At 41.3% G+C, this 16964-nt stretch overlaps 1 protein-coding gene across 2 annotated transcripts in view; it reads left to right on the forward strand.

Annotated features, from left to right (window-relative positions):
- The window catches only part of CDC42BPG (CDC42 binding protein kinase gamma), a 268963-nt gene that overhangs the window by 120890 nt on the left and 131109 nt on the right, over positions 1–16964 (forward strand). For both annotated transcript variants that reach the window (XM_073604887.1, XM_073604888.1), the window contains exons 5-7: positions 95–243; positions 4174–4267; positions 11577–11777. In XM_073604887.1, coding sequence (XP_073460988.1) covers positions 95–243; positions 4174–4267; positions 11577–11777 — 444 coding nt within the window. The remainder of the gene's footprint in view (positions 1–94; positions 244–4173; positions 4268–11576; positions 11778–16964) is intronic.

Raw genomic sequence — 16964 nt, forward strand, 5'->3', positions numbered from 1 at the left:
GCTTCCTTCATACTGTATATGCGATCCTTACACTGAACAGCGGAATATCCATTTGTGCTCTGATCTGAGTGTAATACATTTTTTTTCTTTAAAGTACCTAGTGATGGATTACTACGTTGGAGGAGATCTGTTGACTCTGCTTAGCAAGTTTGAGGACCGTCTACCAGAAGACATGTCTCGCTTTTACTTGGCGGAAATGGTGCTAGCCATAGACTCCATACATAAACTGAACTATGTACATAGGTAAGATCATTTTTGAAAAAGTTATAGCATGCAGAAATCTAGTACAGCCATGACAACTGTAAGTTAAGCAGAAGCATGAGGACCTGAAGGTCTTTTTCATGCCTGTGAATTTTTACATTAATGTCTTTTTTAAATGTGTGCTCAGATTTATTTAAAACACAATTTAATTCATATTTCAACTGCAAAACTATAACAGCAAGATGTTGTGCGGTCCTCCAAAAGGCACTAGGCTAATTAAATAATGTTTCTAATAATTATTGTACCTGAAGCAATTCTGCATGAGAAAAGCCAACTAAACAGTAGAACCCATTTTTGTTTAAGAAACATTAATACGATCAAGTCACACATTTCAGTCTGAAATAAAGTACATAAAAGATCTAAGGGAAAGCAGAGATATGCCTTTTATTAAACTAGGTGATATTTTCTAAAACTACTGAGAAACTCAGCCAGATCCCTTAGGGCACATATGTCAAACATAAAGCCCATTGGCCGAATCTGGCCTTTGTCATGTGGCCCTCGCAACCAGTTTAGCAGCTGGAATGTGGCAGAACTCTTCTCATTCTGCCACCTTTGACTCTCACCCTTCGCTTCCACTCCCCTCTGTGTTTACAAGGGAAAGCTTTGCTCTCGGAACTAACAGTTCATTGCACGCAGGGCAGGACGGAGACAGATTGCACCATCTCCCTGAAAGGTAAGGCAGAGCCACCTACACAGAGGTACTATAGCTGGGCCTGGTAGGAGAGAGATAAGAGGAAGCTTTGGGGGGGTAGTTACTGTGCATAGCGCACCCCTAAACCCTGCACTCTGTACACACCCGACCCCTGAACACTGCACTCTGTATGTAAGCACTCCGGAGGCTCTGCTATGTACAATTTAGGTAGCGCACCCCTGAACCCTGCACTCTGTAATTCCGTGCTCTGTATGTAGCGTAATCCAGAGTTCTGCACTCTGTGCATAATGCACTCCTGAGCCCTGCACTCTGTATGTAGCGCATCCCAGAGACAACCGTCCCTTTTGAAGGCAACCATACTGATGATGCGCCCTGTGATGAAATTGAGTTTGATGCCTTAGGGTATTAGGAAGATTCTGAAATGCCCACCTGCTGAAAACTTCTTTTTGAAACTACTATTCTATGCCGAAAAGATGATGAAAATGTTACAGCTGTACAGTGGAAATCCTCAGATTCTCCAAAAATTGCTCAATGCAAAAGTCCAATAAACTAAGCACTCCCCTGATGAATATTGAAAATATAAGGCAAGAGCGTGCTCACACAAGTCTAGTAAGATTTGTCCCCCCTGGCTAGAAACATAATCTTCTTTCCATGTAGACTGATATTCCACATTCACTGATGTGCAGGCAAACTGGAATATGATTAGACCGATTTACAATGCAACAGTTATTTGTTAATGGAAATCAAAAAGTACAATTTTTTTTCCTTTATTGCAATCGAAAAAAAAAAAGAATCCTCCTTAAAAATAATAGAAAATTGACTCTGGGAAATATTAAAGAATAGAAGCACAGTACAAAGCACAATCGTGCAAAAAATCTTAAAGCAGTTGTATACCCTTATTTTTAATTTTTACCTACAGGTAAGTCTAAAATAAGGCTTACCTGTAGGTAAAATGAATATCTCCTAAACCTGTACGGTTTAGGAGATATTAAATTTGCATGCAGCTGCTGACGTCAGTGGTGCATGCGCTGTAAATGCCCGGCTGAAGGTCCAGCAGACGCTGTCGGACCTTGGCAGGAAGGAGACTCATGCGCAGGAGTGACGTCATCACAGCTCCAGCCACTCACAGTGCCGGAAATGCGAACCCCGGAAGAAACGCAGAGGGCAAAATGTCAGCCCCCGTGGACCGGGCTGCTATATGGGGAATTCGTTCTAAGGTAAGTATTTCATAATGAGCTAGTATGCGGTGCATACTAGCTCATTATGCCTTTGCCTTACATTGTTTGTTTTTTTTCTTATATGTATACAACTGCTTTAATATTAAAGCAGAAGTGTGGGATTGGAAAAAAATACACATACAGTGCATAATCGCCTAGATGGCTGCAGAATTGATCCTATGTCCCTCGCCGACTCAAACTAAGAACTGAGCGAGCGGTAACTGTCAGTCGCTGGCTCTCTGCCCTGCCCCTCCAACGTTTACTGGAGTTCCAGGCTGTGCAGTTGGTAGGTGGGAGTGGTTGGCACTCTTGAGAGGCTGAGCCAGATGCTGATCATGCGTTTGGGCAGATCTTGACGTTGTTGGGATCCCTGCAGAGTCTGGACTGGCTCTGTGATGTCAGCTAACGGTGGACTTTAGCCCACTGTCGGCTGATTGTGGGTCACAGGAGTGCACTTATTTTGGAAAAGTATGATGAAAAAACTTTGGCTATACTTCTCTTTTAAGAATGATTTGGCTACACTTCTCTTTTAAGAATGATAAAAGACACACTTGGTGTATAAGGCACATCATTGGCTACCCGAGTGAAGTCCTTTCTGAGTTTTCTCCCTTGCTGTTGCCCGTGGTTGTGTAATGGCAAATTGTTTTCATTCATACACCATGCATGCCACCAGGGGTAAACCTCCTCTGGTGCTCACTGCTTTAACCTCCCACCCTGCCTCCTTCCCCTGTTAGGTCATGGTATGCGTTTTTGGAATAACTAATCTTTAATCTTTAACAATCACCTAAGAGAACCGAGAATTTAACTCCAAAATGCATATTGAGACTGGACAGATTGAAATGGGCAGAGTTGGAGGTCAGAGCAGTGGGGAGAGTCCATCTGCTATAATCACTTGATCGGCCCTAAATTTGTAAAAAGAGCAGCAATAAATACCCAACAGTGTGTGGTGTTAGGACAAAATTATTTTCAAAGGTGAAAGGCTGTGTAGTAAACCTAGGAAAGCACTGGTGATGGCAAAAATTTTATCCAAAGGTCTCTGCAAACTTCCGAAGAAACCTTTGTACGTTGCCGCTGCAATCTTCTCCTGTTTGTGTATTTGCTTCACAGTTTGTGTAGAGATTGGACCCAGAAAACTTCTGCTGAATTTGCAAGGATTTGCAAGATTTTTTTTTTTTGTTATTGGAGAAATTGTAGATGGTTTCCAATTTGATATGGAAAAATAAGTTGTGATATATAACAAATGTCAAATTGGTTTGTTTAGCAATTACAAAACATTTTTATCCATTTTGTAAGGAAAGCGGAATGTCCCTTTTTGTATCTGCACATCAATATCTGAAAGCTGGGTGTTCCCGGTCCTTCAGTGTGTATGGACACCAGAGATGATTTTTAAAATTGCCCTGTCTGCACTGAATTTACTATTCCACTGTAAATGTATTTTGTATATTAAGCTGAAGGACCTGATGTACATCCAAGCATGTTTTTATTTTTTCTTGTGTTCAGTTTACAATCCTTTTATCTAAGAAACTTACAACAATTGAATGGAATTTTCACCTTGGCATTTTGATTTTTTTGTTTGAGCAGACTTGACTAATGGCCTGTACACACTATAAGAAAATCGGGCGAACATTTTCATCCCAGGAACGATTTTCTGATGTGTACACAACTTTCGACAGAAGATTCCGACATTCCGAGCGAAAATTTCCCAAGGGACAAACGCCAAAATTTTTCTCGTATGGGAACAGAACAGAAGATTTTCGTTTTTAATGTGTACCATTTTCGTATGAGAAATGGCAGATACGAAAGACTGCGCATGATCAGAATCAACAAATGACAAAAAAAGCCTTTGTCATACAAGAATTTTCATACATTATTTCCTTCCTCGGTTCCGACTTGCTGTGAAACCTCGAGGGAAAACAGGCCGATCGTTCGTCCGATTTTCTCAGTGTGTACAGGGCTTTACTGTATGTCTTTATAAACCACTAAGTAAGTAATTGTATGTAGAGTAATTTGAGTAATTTTGAGTTTTTTGTTTCTTCTACACAGAGATATAAAACCAGATAACATTCTCATTGACATGAAAGGCCACATCAGACTTGCGGACTTTGGATCATGTCTGAAGATGAAACCAGATGGCATGGTAATCATGCATTTTGTATTCTCCTAAAATTATTCTTTGCTTGAGAATAGGTCTATTTGACCTCAATATATCATTGGTAAGGTGGACATATAGAAATAACCAAATAAATCTGTGGTGTGAAAGGGCTGCAAGCAAAAAGTAGGCAGATATACAAATTCAACAAAATCTGTTGTAAATCAAATGTTTGCTGCGCCATTGTGCATTGATTTTATAACAAACTTCAAAACCACATAGTATTACAAATATAAATGTAACGTGATAAAAATGAAATTGCGCAGTCAAGAATAAAATGATCCAAAAAAGTCTGTGTAAAGTTCATTCATATAGTGTCAGAAACGTTTAATCCTCCATTAGATCTTGATTGAATATAAAACTACCAGCATATGGACCTGGTACAATATATGTAGCCCATATAGCACGATCTCCTAATTGAAGGGTGAAGATTGGGTTGTTGGTTTACCACAGAAAACCCTGCGGCGGGAAAGGTAAGTGGAGTTTTCTTAGATATTTAAAAAAAAATTCTGATGAAATGTCTTCTTTAAATTTAGTAAGTGTTGTCATGCCTGTGTCACCACTGGGGGCTGTATTGAGCACTTACTGTCTCATGCTTCTCAGAAAGCCCACATTGTGTCTAGGAAGCAGCAGTTCTTCCTCCAGCCAAGCAGCAGACCTCTGGTAAGTCTGGGGGGGTTCCTTCTCCCCACCAGACACCCCCCTATGCCATTTTTTTCTTCCCTTCTGCTCGGGGATAGAGCGCCATAAGTTTAAAAAAAAAAAAAAAAAAAGTTGCGAATGGCAAGCCGTTTGGCGGCTTTCAGACCCCCCTCGCCATTCCTTCCTCCCTGTGGATCCCATAGGACCAGGAGCCCGCACTCGCGTGGGAAAGAGCTCTTTTTGAAAAAAGAGGGGAAGGGCTGTAGGCGACGGGGGGGTGCGGCTTAACGCGGCGTTGGCATCCTCCAATGTCCGGCGCGGGAAGGTATGTTTAAAAGGCACCATTTGTGCTGTTACATGCTGCAGGAGGGACACAAGCAAAGGTGGCATATAAGAGGTTTGGTGACACAGGCATTCCTTTTGACACATTTACTACTGCATCAGGCTGAGAATTAATAGCGACAAGGCTGGACTATTGCTCAAGCAATAGATACATTCCTTCTGTTAGTACCTCTGCTTTGTGCATCGGGCTACGGTCAGAATGGGGGTGAAAAACACCTCAAAAAGGGGCTCTAAAAGGACTACTACAGTCATACGAAAGCCTAGAACCATCACAAGAAAGATGGCATCCTCCCCTGAGAGTAATATGGCTGGACAGAGTGAGCCATCAGGAGGGGCAAGTGTTGCAGCTGCTCTTAACACTGCAACCCCTGTGTATATCACTAAGGAGGTTTTTTTCTTCAGCCATTTTAAGCTCGGAGCAAAAATTGATGCTTTAATTGCATACCAAAGTGGGACTAAGCGCAGCAGGTCCCCGTCCATTGCTCAGGAACCTCTTGCTGAGGAACAAGGAGCAAGAGATGATGAGTTCCTTTTAAAGGACCAGGAAGAGGCGGAAGTCTCCTCTTCCGAGGAACCTGATACAGAACTGCCAGGTTCGCAGGAAAGATTGTTGGTTCAATCCCTCACTGAATTGGTCCGCTCGACATTTTTACTGCTAATAACGCAGTCGATGAGCCCACTTCTAGTTTGGGTTCACTAAAGCCTCCCCAATCTGTTCATTCTTTTCCTATCCGTTCATGGCTAAAGGAAGCTAATGTATTCTGAGTGGGAGCACCCAGATAAACAGTTTTTTCCTCCGAAAAAGTTTTCAATACTTTATCCTATGGAAGCAGAATTTTATAAGAAATGGGGAATTTCAGCAATTGATGCTGCTATATCATCTGTAAATAAAAAATCTATCTTGTCCAGTCGACAATGCTCATATGCTAAAGGATCCAACGGATAAAAAGTTGGAGTTCCTTTTTAAAAACTAGATTGCGCTGGCAGGTTCATTCGTTCAACCTGCACTGGCAGCGATTTGGAGTATCTCAGTTCTTAAAGGACCAGTTTATAGAGGTACTCAAAGTTATTCCTGATCAGCAGGCCCAGGAGTTGGCTGGGATATCAGAAGCGTTGTGTTTCACAGTAGATGCTATGATTCTATTCTCCAGGCCTTATGGCTCATGCTAGGGGCTGGTACATGTGCGGAGTAGACATGTGCATTCGTTTTCGTCCGAAATGCATTTTCGTCCAAATTTCAGGTATTTTCGTTATCGTTTTAACAAACGATAACGATAGTGCAGAATCCGAAAAACGAAAGATCCGACATAAACAAATGCTTTTTTTTTCGTTTTCGTTGCTACAACAGTTCAATATAGATAGGAGATTCGACATGATGCTGACAATAACAATCTGTGACAATCAAACCTGTGGTCGAATGTGCCTAACCTTAACTCTATTAGTCCAAGATTATTCTACATAGAGAGAAAAGATTTGACATAGAAAAGATTCGACGTAGGGGAGAAAAGATGCATAAAAATGATGATGAATGTTATTGGCTGATTGTAACCAAAGAGGAGGAGCAGTAAAATAGCTAGAACTAAGTACACACGTACTTTGGCTTATGGTGTTGAAAGTTCTAAGAAGATTCGACGGAGCAGGTTAACTATACGGCGTCGTACAGTTTAGCTGCTCTGTCGAATCTTCTTTGAACATTTGACAGACACCATAAGCCTTCAATGACAGATTCGACCTTAATTTGGATTTTCAGACGAATGCAATTTTTAACGAAAGACATAAAAACAAATTTCGGGAGTAACTAAATTTATTTTTCAGACGAAAAGCTCTTGGCCAGTTTCCCTTTTCATGGTGAATGGTTGTTTGGAGACGATCTGGATAAATATATCCAAAGAATTTCTAACGGAAAAAGTTCCCTTTTACCAGTTAAAAAGTTTAAGCATTTTTCTTTTAAACGTGCTTCTTCTCCAGTGCCAGGGGCATCAGCCTCCAGGCAGTTTCAACGACCTCCATCGTCAGGTTCAAGAGGTAAACATCAGGGTCAGTCCCAGGGCCAAAAATGGTCCTGGGGGAAGAAACCCACAAAACAGAATACTAAAGTATCCTTATGAAGGTGTGTCCCGGCTCGCTCGAGTGGGGGGAAGGCTTCTACAGTTTTCAAAGATCTGGAGGAATAATGTCAAGACAGATGGGTGGCTTCCTCAATTTCTCTAGGATACAAACCAGAGTTCCAAGAGGTTCCCACCTCCTCATTTTCTCAGATCAAACGTTCCCAGCGATCCTCTTTCTAGCCTTGGATCATCTCTTGTCTCAAAGAGTAACATCGGTGGTCCCACTGGAAGAGCAAGGTTTGGGGTTTTATTCATACCTGTTCACGGTTCCAAAACCAAGCAGGATGTCAGACCCATTTTAGATCTCAAAGATCTAAACCGGTTTTTGAATATCCGTTCTTTTCGCATGGAGTCAATCCAATCAGTAGTCTCTATCCTGCAAGGGGGAGAACTTCTGGTGTCAATCGACATAAAGGATGCTCATCTCCATGTGCTGATTTTTCCCCGCTCACCAGTAATTTCTACGCTTCGAGGTAGAAAATCTTCATTTCCAGTTTGTAGCTCTGCCTTTTGGTCTAGCTACTGCACCTCGAGTATTTACAAAGGTCCTGGCCCCTCCTTTAGCCAGGCTAAGGGCTCAAGGTATAACAATACTAGCCTACTTAGACGATCTACTCTTGATAGATCAATCGGTAGCCTGCCTAAACCAAACTTTGGTCACCACAGTCAGCTACCTGGAATACCTAGGTTGGATTCTCAACCTAGAGAAATCCTCAAAACCATCAAGGAGATTGCTGTACTTGGGGCTGATCATAGATGCAGGGAAAGGATCAGTTCAATAAAGGAACTGATTCAGTTGGTCAAGACAAAGAATCCTTCTATTCGACTTTGCATGAAATTGTTAGGAAAGATGGTGGCTTCTTTCAAGGCCGTTCCTTATGCGAAGTTTCATTCAAGACTGCTGCAAAACGGTATCCTGTCAACTTGGAACAAGAATATCCAAGACTTCCCAATGCGTTTATCCCCCAATGTGCGTCAGTGCCTCAATTGGTGGTTGATGTCCAAGAATCTTTAAAAAGGGAAATTCTTACTTGGTTTCCTGGAAGGTGGTAACAGATGTCAGCCTTCTGGTCTGGGGAGCAGTCCTGGAAGAAGCATTGGTCCAAATCAGAGATGACCTTGCCCAATATGCTAGAGATTCGGGCAGTGCGCCTGGCCCTGGAGGCCTGGACGTCCAGACTACGGAATTGTCCTGTCAGAATCCAATCCGACAATGCCACAGTGGTGGCCTATATCAATCACCAGGGGGGCATGAGGAGTCGTGCGGCCCAGAAAGAGGTGAATCATATTCTTTCTTGGGCAGAAAACAACTTTCCTTGCCTATCGGCAATCTTCATTTCAGGGATAGAGAATTGGCAGACGGACTAATTAAGTCGCCAATAATTGTTCCCGGGAGAATGGTCCCTTCATCCCAACATATTTCTGTCAATATGTCAGAAATGGGGAGTTCCGGATGTGGATCTGTTTGTGTCCAGGTTCAACAACAAGATCGACAACTTTGTGTCAAGGGCAAGGGATCCAATGGCATACGGAACAGATGCCTTGGTCTTTCCGTGGGATCAGTTTTCACTGATCTATGCGTTCCTTCCTGTTCTGCTTCCGCGTCTTCTTCGCAGGATCAAGCAAGAAGGGAAGGAGGTGATTCTGGTGGCCCCAGCATGGCCCAGGAGATCTTGGCTTGCCGAGATCATAAAGATGGCGGTAGGGGACCCTTGGACCCTACCACTGTGGCCAGACCTTCTCTTGCAAGGTCTGGTATTCCATCCTACTTTACAAACGCTAAATTTAACTGTTTGGCGATTTGAGACCCACATTCTAAAAGACCGTGGGCTGCCAGCTTCAGTAGTTTCTAGTTTGGTTAATGCTAGGAAGCCGGCCTCCAGAGTCATATAGAGTCTGGAAGGCATATGTCTCCTGGTGTGTATCCAGGGGCTGGCACCCCAGAAAGTATATCATAGGTAGGATCCTTGAATTCCTGCAGATGGGATTAGAAATGAAGCTGGCTTTGAGTACTATCAAGGGCCAGGTCTCAGCCTTATCAGTATTTTTTTTCAGCGACCACTTGCTTCACACTCTGGTCCGTAACTTTATTCAGGGGGTAACGCGGATTAATCCCCCGGTTAAATCACCACTGAACCCTTGGGACTTAAATTTAGTCCTGTCGGCTTTACAAAAACAGCCTTTTGAGCCAATTCAAAATATTCCCTTGGTCCTCTTGACGAGGAAAATCATTTTCTTGGTTGCCATATCTTCTGCAAGAAGAGTATCAGAGTTGGCTGCTCTTTCTTGTAAAAAGCCATATTTGATTATTCATAAGAATAAGGTTGTATTGTGGCCTCATCCTAATTTCCTACCGAAGGTAGTGTCAGGTTTTCATTTAAACTAGGATATTGTTCTGCCTTCATTTTTTCCAGAACCTCGTTGTATGGAAGAAAAGTCACTACATTCTCTTGATGTGGTGAGAGCAGTCAAGGTCTATTTGAAAATGACTGCTCAGATTCGTAAAACAGATGTTTTATTTGTATTGCCAGACGGTCCTAAAAGAGGACAGGCTGCATTGAAATCTACTATTTCTAAATGGATTCGTCAAGTGATTGTTCAAGCTTATGGTTTAAAACGGAAAATTCCTCCTTTTCATATTAAAGCGCACTCCACCAGTGCTGTTGGTGCTTTTTGGGCAGTGCGTCACCAAGCCTCCATGGCTCAGATATGCAAGGCCGCAACTTGGTCTTCAGTCCATACATTTACCAGATTCTATCAAGTAGATGTAAAAGGTCATGAGGATATCGCCTTTGGGCGTAGTGTACTGCAGGCTGCAGTATAAGTCCTCTATTCTCTTGGTGCCCTACTTTTGTTGTCTCCCTCCCTTCAGTTGGCATTGCTATGGGACATCCCACATAGTATTTACTATGGCTCTGTGTCCCGTGATGTATGATAAGAAAATAGGATTTTTAACAGCTTACCTGTTAAATCCTTTTCTTTGAAGTACATCACAGGACACAGAGGACCCTCCCTTCTTGGTATACACGTGTATTGCTTTGCTACAAAACGGAGGTACTCCCAGTAGTGGGAGGGGTTATATAGGGAGTGCTCTTTTTGTCTTGGGGCGTGCCAGTATCCATCACCTGAAGGTGGCCTATAACCCACATAGTAACTACTATGGCTCTGTGTCCCGTGATGTACTTCAAAGAAAAGGATTTTACAGATAAGCGGTTATAAAAATCCTATATTTCTCCACTTTATTGAAAAGTACTTATGCTCTCTGTGCAAATTATTGTCCTAGTGGCCCGGTTTATGTAAATGAGTGGCCTATTCTATTGAAGTTATAACTTCTTGCTTTCTGATTCGGTGCTTGATTTTACTACCCATCTATCTTAAAAGTTAATACTTTGTGCACACATAAATATATATGGTAAATTCCATAGATCACACTTTTAAATCCTATAGTCTTTTGGTCAGTCCAGTGATGTCACAGATCCTTCTCATCATTACATGAGGCAGTGGCTGGTCCTTGATCTGTGATTGCCATTCTGTCCAGGAGTACTATGATCCCAGGTTGACGTGATGACATGTCCCTATGGGAGTGTCTGTGATGGCCTGGGCTCGCGAGCACTAGATTGTATGATACAGAGTCTGAGCAGAGAGTGAGAGAATTCTAATAGATTCCTTTTTCCATGCCTCCTATTTCATCGGATTCAGCAGAAATTACGCTTGTGAGGCACTGCCATTGCAATTAAACATCTTACACTCATGAGTAGCTGGGCTTTGGAGTAAAAGCTTGATTTTACCCCTCAAATGTCAACTACTCATCATCACATTACTTTAGTCATAGGTGACCCAATTGTTCTGAGGATTTAATGTGTGCGCTTTTTTTTTTTTTTTTTTTATTTATATAGTACACATTAAACTACTGCAGCTGTATATTTTCATAACCTGTTATGCAGTTGGTTTAACTTTATTTTTTTATTTTTTACAAATTGTTTGACGGTATAATCCCTGGCCTTAGGAAGACGGACACTGACACAAAGCCAAAGTGCATTACTTCTCCACAGTGAGGCTATACTAGTCTATAAAGGAAGAAAGCTTCTTTTATTGTGGTGTCCGAGGATGTAGAATGTTGTAGGAGTCAAAAACACCTTTAAGTTGCATTAGACTTCTAGAATTTAAGTTTCGTTTTTGTCTTTTTTTTTTTTCCTTTTTTATAGGTTGAATCGTCGGTGGCTGTTGGCACACCTGACTATATTTCACCAGAAATTTTACAAGCTATGGAGGATGGCAAGGGGAAGTATGGAACAGAATGTGACTGGTGGTCTCTAGGAGTCTCCATGTATGAACTTCTCTTTGGGGAGACTCCTTTCTATGCAGAGTCTCTTGTGGAGACGTATGGAAAAATAATGAATCATGAGGTAAATATATATTTTTTTAGTCCCTTAGATTTATTTATCAAATCTCTATTTAGTCATCTATGTCAGAAGTCATCATCTTCACAGAATATTCTTTTGTCACTTGAGATAGTAATTGGGGGTGTGTGTTTGTATATTTAAATCATGGTTGTTACAAATGTTATGAATTCATTCACTTTATTTCGAGGTACATCTTAGTGCATTGTAAAAAGCCTTTTAAAATAATTTCCAGTTTTTACATTTGCTTCACTGCCATTAAGCACTATCCTTTCCCAAGAAAAAATGCAGACCTATATGAACTAGTCAGCCAGTAAATGACTAAGTGATGCATAATTGGTAAACTAAAACTCTTCTGCAGTCTGTACCCCAGTTATTCCCCAGTCTGCCTCGCTATTTGTATAGCATACAGAATGTAAAGAGTCTGTAAACTAGACTACCTCAGTAACCTCATAACTCTGTGACAGTGCACTAGATGTACATCAGCAGCTAGGGGGAGTAGTTGGAGATGACAATGAGAGCTTTGCTGCTGACATTTAACTAAAAAAATTGCCTATCGTAATAGCACTGTTTAGTCTAGGGCTACATGTTTTGCAGCAAAAGTGCATTAAAAAGCTGATGGAGCAGGTTATGAAGGTTCCACTTACATGCTTTAGGAGTGGATAGGATCACTTTTAACAAGCAACCAACGGCAAAAATATGTAAGTTACAGTGCCTTAAAAAGGTATTCATACCCCTTGAAATTTTCCACATTTTGTCCTGTTGCAACAAAAAACTTAAATGTTTGGATTTTATGTGATAGAGAAACACAAAGTGGCACATAATTGTGAAGTTGAAGGAAAATGATAAATGGTTTTCAATTTTTTTTTTTCTTTTACAAATATCTGAAAAGTGTGGTGTGCATTTGTATTCAGCCCCCTTTATTTTGATCCCCCTAACTAAAATCTAGTGGAACCAATTGCCTTCAGAATCACCTAATTAATAGAGTCCACCTGTGTTGAATCTATTCTTAGCTGTTCTGTGAAGCCCTCAGAGGTTTGTTAGAGAACTGTAGTGAACAAACCGCATCATGAAAGCCAAGGAACACACCAGACAGGTCAGGGATAAAGTTATGGAGAAGTTTAAAGCAGGGGTTAGGTTATAAAAAAAATATCCCAAGCTTTGAATGTCTCATAGAGCACTGTTTAGTCCATCATTCGAAAATGGAAAGAGTATGGTACAACTGCAAACCTACCAAGACATGGCCGTCCACCTAAACTAACAGGCCGGGCAAGAAGAGCATTAAGCAGAGAAGCAGCCAAGAGGCCAGTGGTAACTCTAGAGGAGCTGCAGAGATCTACAGCTCAGGTGGGAGAATCTTTCCACAGGACAACTATTAGTCGTGCACTCCACAAATCAGGACTTTATGGAAGACTGGTAAGAACAAAGCAAGCCATAAGAAGTGCCATTTGCGAGAAGCCATGTGGGGAACAAAAACTTGTGGAAGAAGGTGCTCTGGTCATATGAGACCAAAATTTTACTTTTTGCCTCAAAAGCAAAATGCTATGTGTGGCGAAAAACTAACACTGCACATCACCCTAAACACACCATCCCCACCGTGAAACATGGTGGTGGCAGCATCATGTTGTGAGGATGCTTTTCTTCAGCAGAGACAGGGAAGCAAAAGACTTGAGACTGGGGCGGAGGTTTAACTTTCAGCAGGACAAGGACCCCAAACATACAGCCAGAGCTACAATGGAATGGTTTAAATCAAAGCATATCCATGTGTTAAATTGGCCCAGCCAATGTCCAGACCTAAATACAATTAAGAATCTGTGGCAAGACTTGAAAATTGCTGTTGAGAGGCTCTCTATCCATTCCGACAGAGCTTGAGCTATTTTCCAAAGAATGATGGGCAAAAATGTCACTCTGAATGTGCAAAGCTGGTAGAGACATACCCAAAAAACGCTTGCAGCTGTAATTGCAGCGAAAGGTGTTTCTACAAAGTATTGACTCAGGGGGGCTGAATACAAATGCATGCCAAATTGCCTTCCATTTCACAATTATGTGCCACTTTTGTGTTGGTCTATCACATAAAATCCCAAAAATAAATTTACGCTTTTGGTTGTAATATGACAAAATGTGGAAAATTCTCAAGGGGTATGAATACTTTTTCAAGGCACTGTAATGTACCTTCCCTGCATAGGGTTGAACCCCCTCCCCAGCTGGTGAAATGGAACTTGCAGGCAGTGTTATTAGATCTCATAAGACCATTCATCTCAGAAGAAGTAGCAGCCTCATCTGTGCAGTACCAAAAGGAAATTGATGTAAATTGGGAATGAATGATTAAATGCATATTAGTAAATGTAGAGGAAATATAATGGAACATCCTATTCTTTGTCCGGTAAAACCCATTCGCTATACAAAAATTATGTCGTACTGGTGCCGTTTTGTGTATAACATCGTTACAATGTGAATACAGTTTTTGTATACATAGTGGACTGCATATCAAATCTCTTTTGTGATTTACTAGAGGCTTTGTGCCTGCAAACCATACATGAAGCTCAGCAGTTTTGGAGTACAGGCGGTTCCCTAGTTACAAACATTCGACTTACAAATGATTCCTACTTACAGAGGGAGACGACAGGAAGTGAGAGCAAATCTACCCCTAGGAAGGGAAATTCACTCCAGTAAGAGTTATTATGGGGAAAAGGTGTCTCCACTGATGCTTTATTACTAGGCCATGTTTCCCTAACAACCCAAAATTTTCAAAATCCAATTGTCACAGGGACAGAAAGTGAGGTGAAATCTTCTGAACAGGGGCACACACAGCAAAACAAATGTTAGAGGTGTTAACCTTTCCCTATGCTATCCAAAAGGTTAAAAATTTATTTTTTTGGCTGGAGCTATACTTAAAAAAAAATCTACCCGTTCCGACATACAAACAAATTCAACTTAAGAACAAACCTACAGTCCCTATCTTGTTTGTAACCCGGGGACTGCCTGTAATCTTTTCACACTCATTATACCACCTTACTCCTGGAGCGTTTTCAGGTTTTGAAGAGGTCTGTATCTTTTAAATATATCATTAAAATATATCCTTCAAAATATGACCGACAAAGCCTTCTACCCACAAAATATCTAAGTAATTAGTATGTGACATCCTGACATGATGGATCTATTAGTCAAAGCTAAAGTTAACTTCTCAGTTTTTAAGAGATCTTGCTTCATTAAGTAGAATTTAAGGCAAAACTTCTTCTTTTTTTTTGTTTTGTTTTCTTACCCTCGGTGTCCTTTTTGTGGAGATTTTTCTTCACTTCCAGTCCCATAGTCAGAATAGGAAATTAGTCAACATCCCTGGTTCTCACCAGAACTAGTGTCCCCATTGGAAGATTTGCTCTCTATTTCTGTTGACCACCCAGGATTTAGAAATGTATTTATTTCTGTGATAATGGTAAACAAATAGCGAGGGTGGGTCTCCATAACAGGAACACAAGACAACAATAAAAAACTAACAGGGGTTCTAATCCTTAATTCCCTCAAAACAAAAAAGTTTTGCCTAATTGCAACAAGCAGGAAGAAATCTGCATAAATTTGGTGCAACAATGAGATCAGATCAAATTGGGCTTGTTTGGACATTGTCATTATTGGCACCAATTTCACGGGTTTGCATTCACAAAAATCCTGACTGAAGTTGCACATGCTTGTAGAGCAAAAGAGCGTTCCTTAAGTCAGCTGGAACCAGGATAAAAATGGGGAAGTGCAGATTTTTTTTTCTTTTTTTCTTTTTGTTAACCACTTAAGGACCGAGCCTTTCTGAGATCTCCTATTTACAAGTTTAAAATAGGTTTTTTTTTCTAGATAATTACTTAGAACCCCCAAACGTTATACATTTTTTTTCTAATACCCTAGAGAATAAAATGGCGGTCGTTGCAATATTTTGTGTCACACCGTATTTGCGCAGCAGTCTTACAAGCGCACTTTTTTGGCGAAAATTCACTCTTTTGAATTCTAAAATAAGACCACAGTTACCCCAATTTTTTTAGATTGTGAAAGACGAGTAAATTGATACCCAACATGTCAAGCTTCAAAATTGCGCCCGCTCGTGGAATGGCGACAAACTTTTGATCTTAATCTCCATGGGCGACGTTTAAAAAAATTCTACAGGTTGCATATTTTGAGTTAGAGGAGGTCTAGGGCTAGAATTATTGCTTTCGTTCTACCGATTGTGGCGATACCTCACGTGTGGGGTTTGAACACAGTTTTCATATGTGGGCACTTCTCACGTATGCTCGGCAGGATGGGGCGCGTTTTAAAAAGAAGAAAAAAAATTTTCCTTATTTTACCTTTTTTATTTTTACACTGTTCTTTCAAAAAAAGTCACTTTTATTCATATTACAAGGGATGTAAACATCCCTTGTAATAGAAAAAAAGCTTCACAGGACCTCTTAAATATGAGATCTGGGGTCAAAATGCAATAAAATGCAAAACTAAAATGCAATAAAAAAAAAAAAAACTGGTGATGTCAAAGTCTGAGTATTTGGGACTCTGTCTGCTATTCAGGTAACCTTATGTCCCCCTTCTTACCCCTCCTCCCAATCTTGAACAATCCTCTCCTCCCACCAGGCCCTGAAAAACCGAGAGTTCATGTGGTGGTCGTCCAATTGATTCACGCATGTTCATCGTTTCTTTTTCAGTCGGCTCTCAGATGCTGCCATTCCTTGTGAGGGAAACCGGCAGTGAAGCCTTGCAGCTTCACAGCCAGTTCCCTACTGCGCATGTGCGAAGCATGCCGCACTTTGTGAATGGACCCGGTGGCAGGGGAAGGAGGGGGTCCGAAAGAGCTTCCCCTTTTGGGTGGAGCTCCGCTTTAAGATGGTATTGGCCCACATGCAAAACCCCTCCTACAGCGATAGATGTGTTGGAGGCTGTGGCCAAAGCGGAGAAATCCTCCATAATATAGTGGGTCCTGTCCACGGTTGGTCAGTATTTGGTCCAGGGTCTTTGGACTATTGTATACACTGTTCCACCTACATATCCGCAAAGATTCCAAATTGGTCCTGTTGCACTGCCTGATTCAGGGCTTCATTTCTTTCCTACAGAAGCTGGCAACTTACCCATTTCTCCCTGCCAAAACAAACCATAGCCAGGGCGTGGGAGAAACCCTCCTTTTTGTTTGCAGTAGTCAAGGACCATATGACCACTTTGTTGGTC

This window comes from Aquarana catesbeiana, linkage group LG11, assembly GCF_042186555.1.
Source record: "Aquarana catesbeiana isolate 2022-GZ linkage group LG11, ASM4218655v1, whole genome shotgun sequence".
In the NCBI taxonomy this organism is placed as follows: Eukaryota; Metazoa; Chordata; class Amphibia; order Anura; family Ranidae; genus Aquarana; species Aquarana catesbeiana.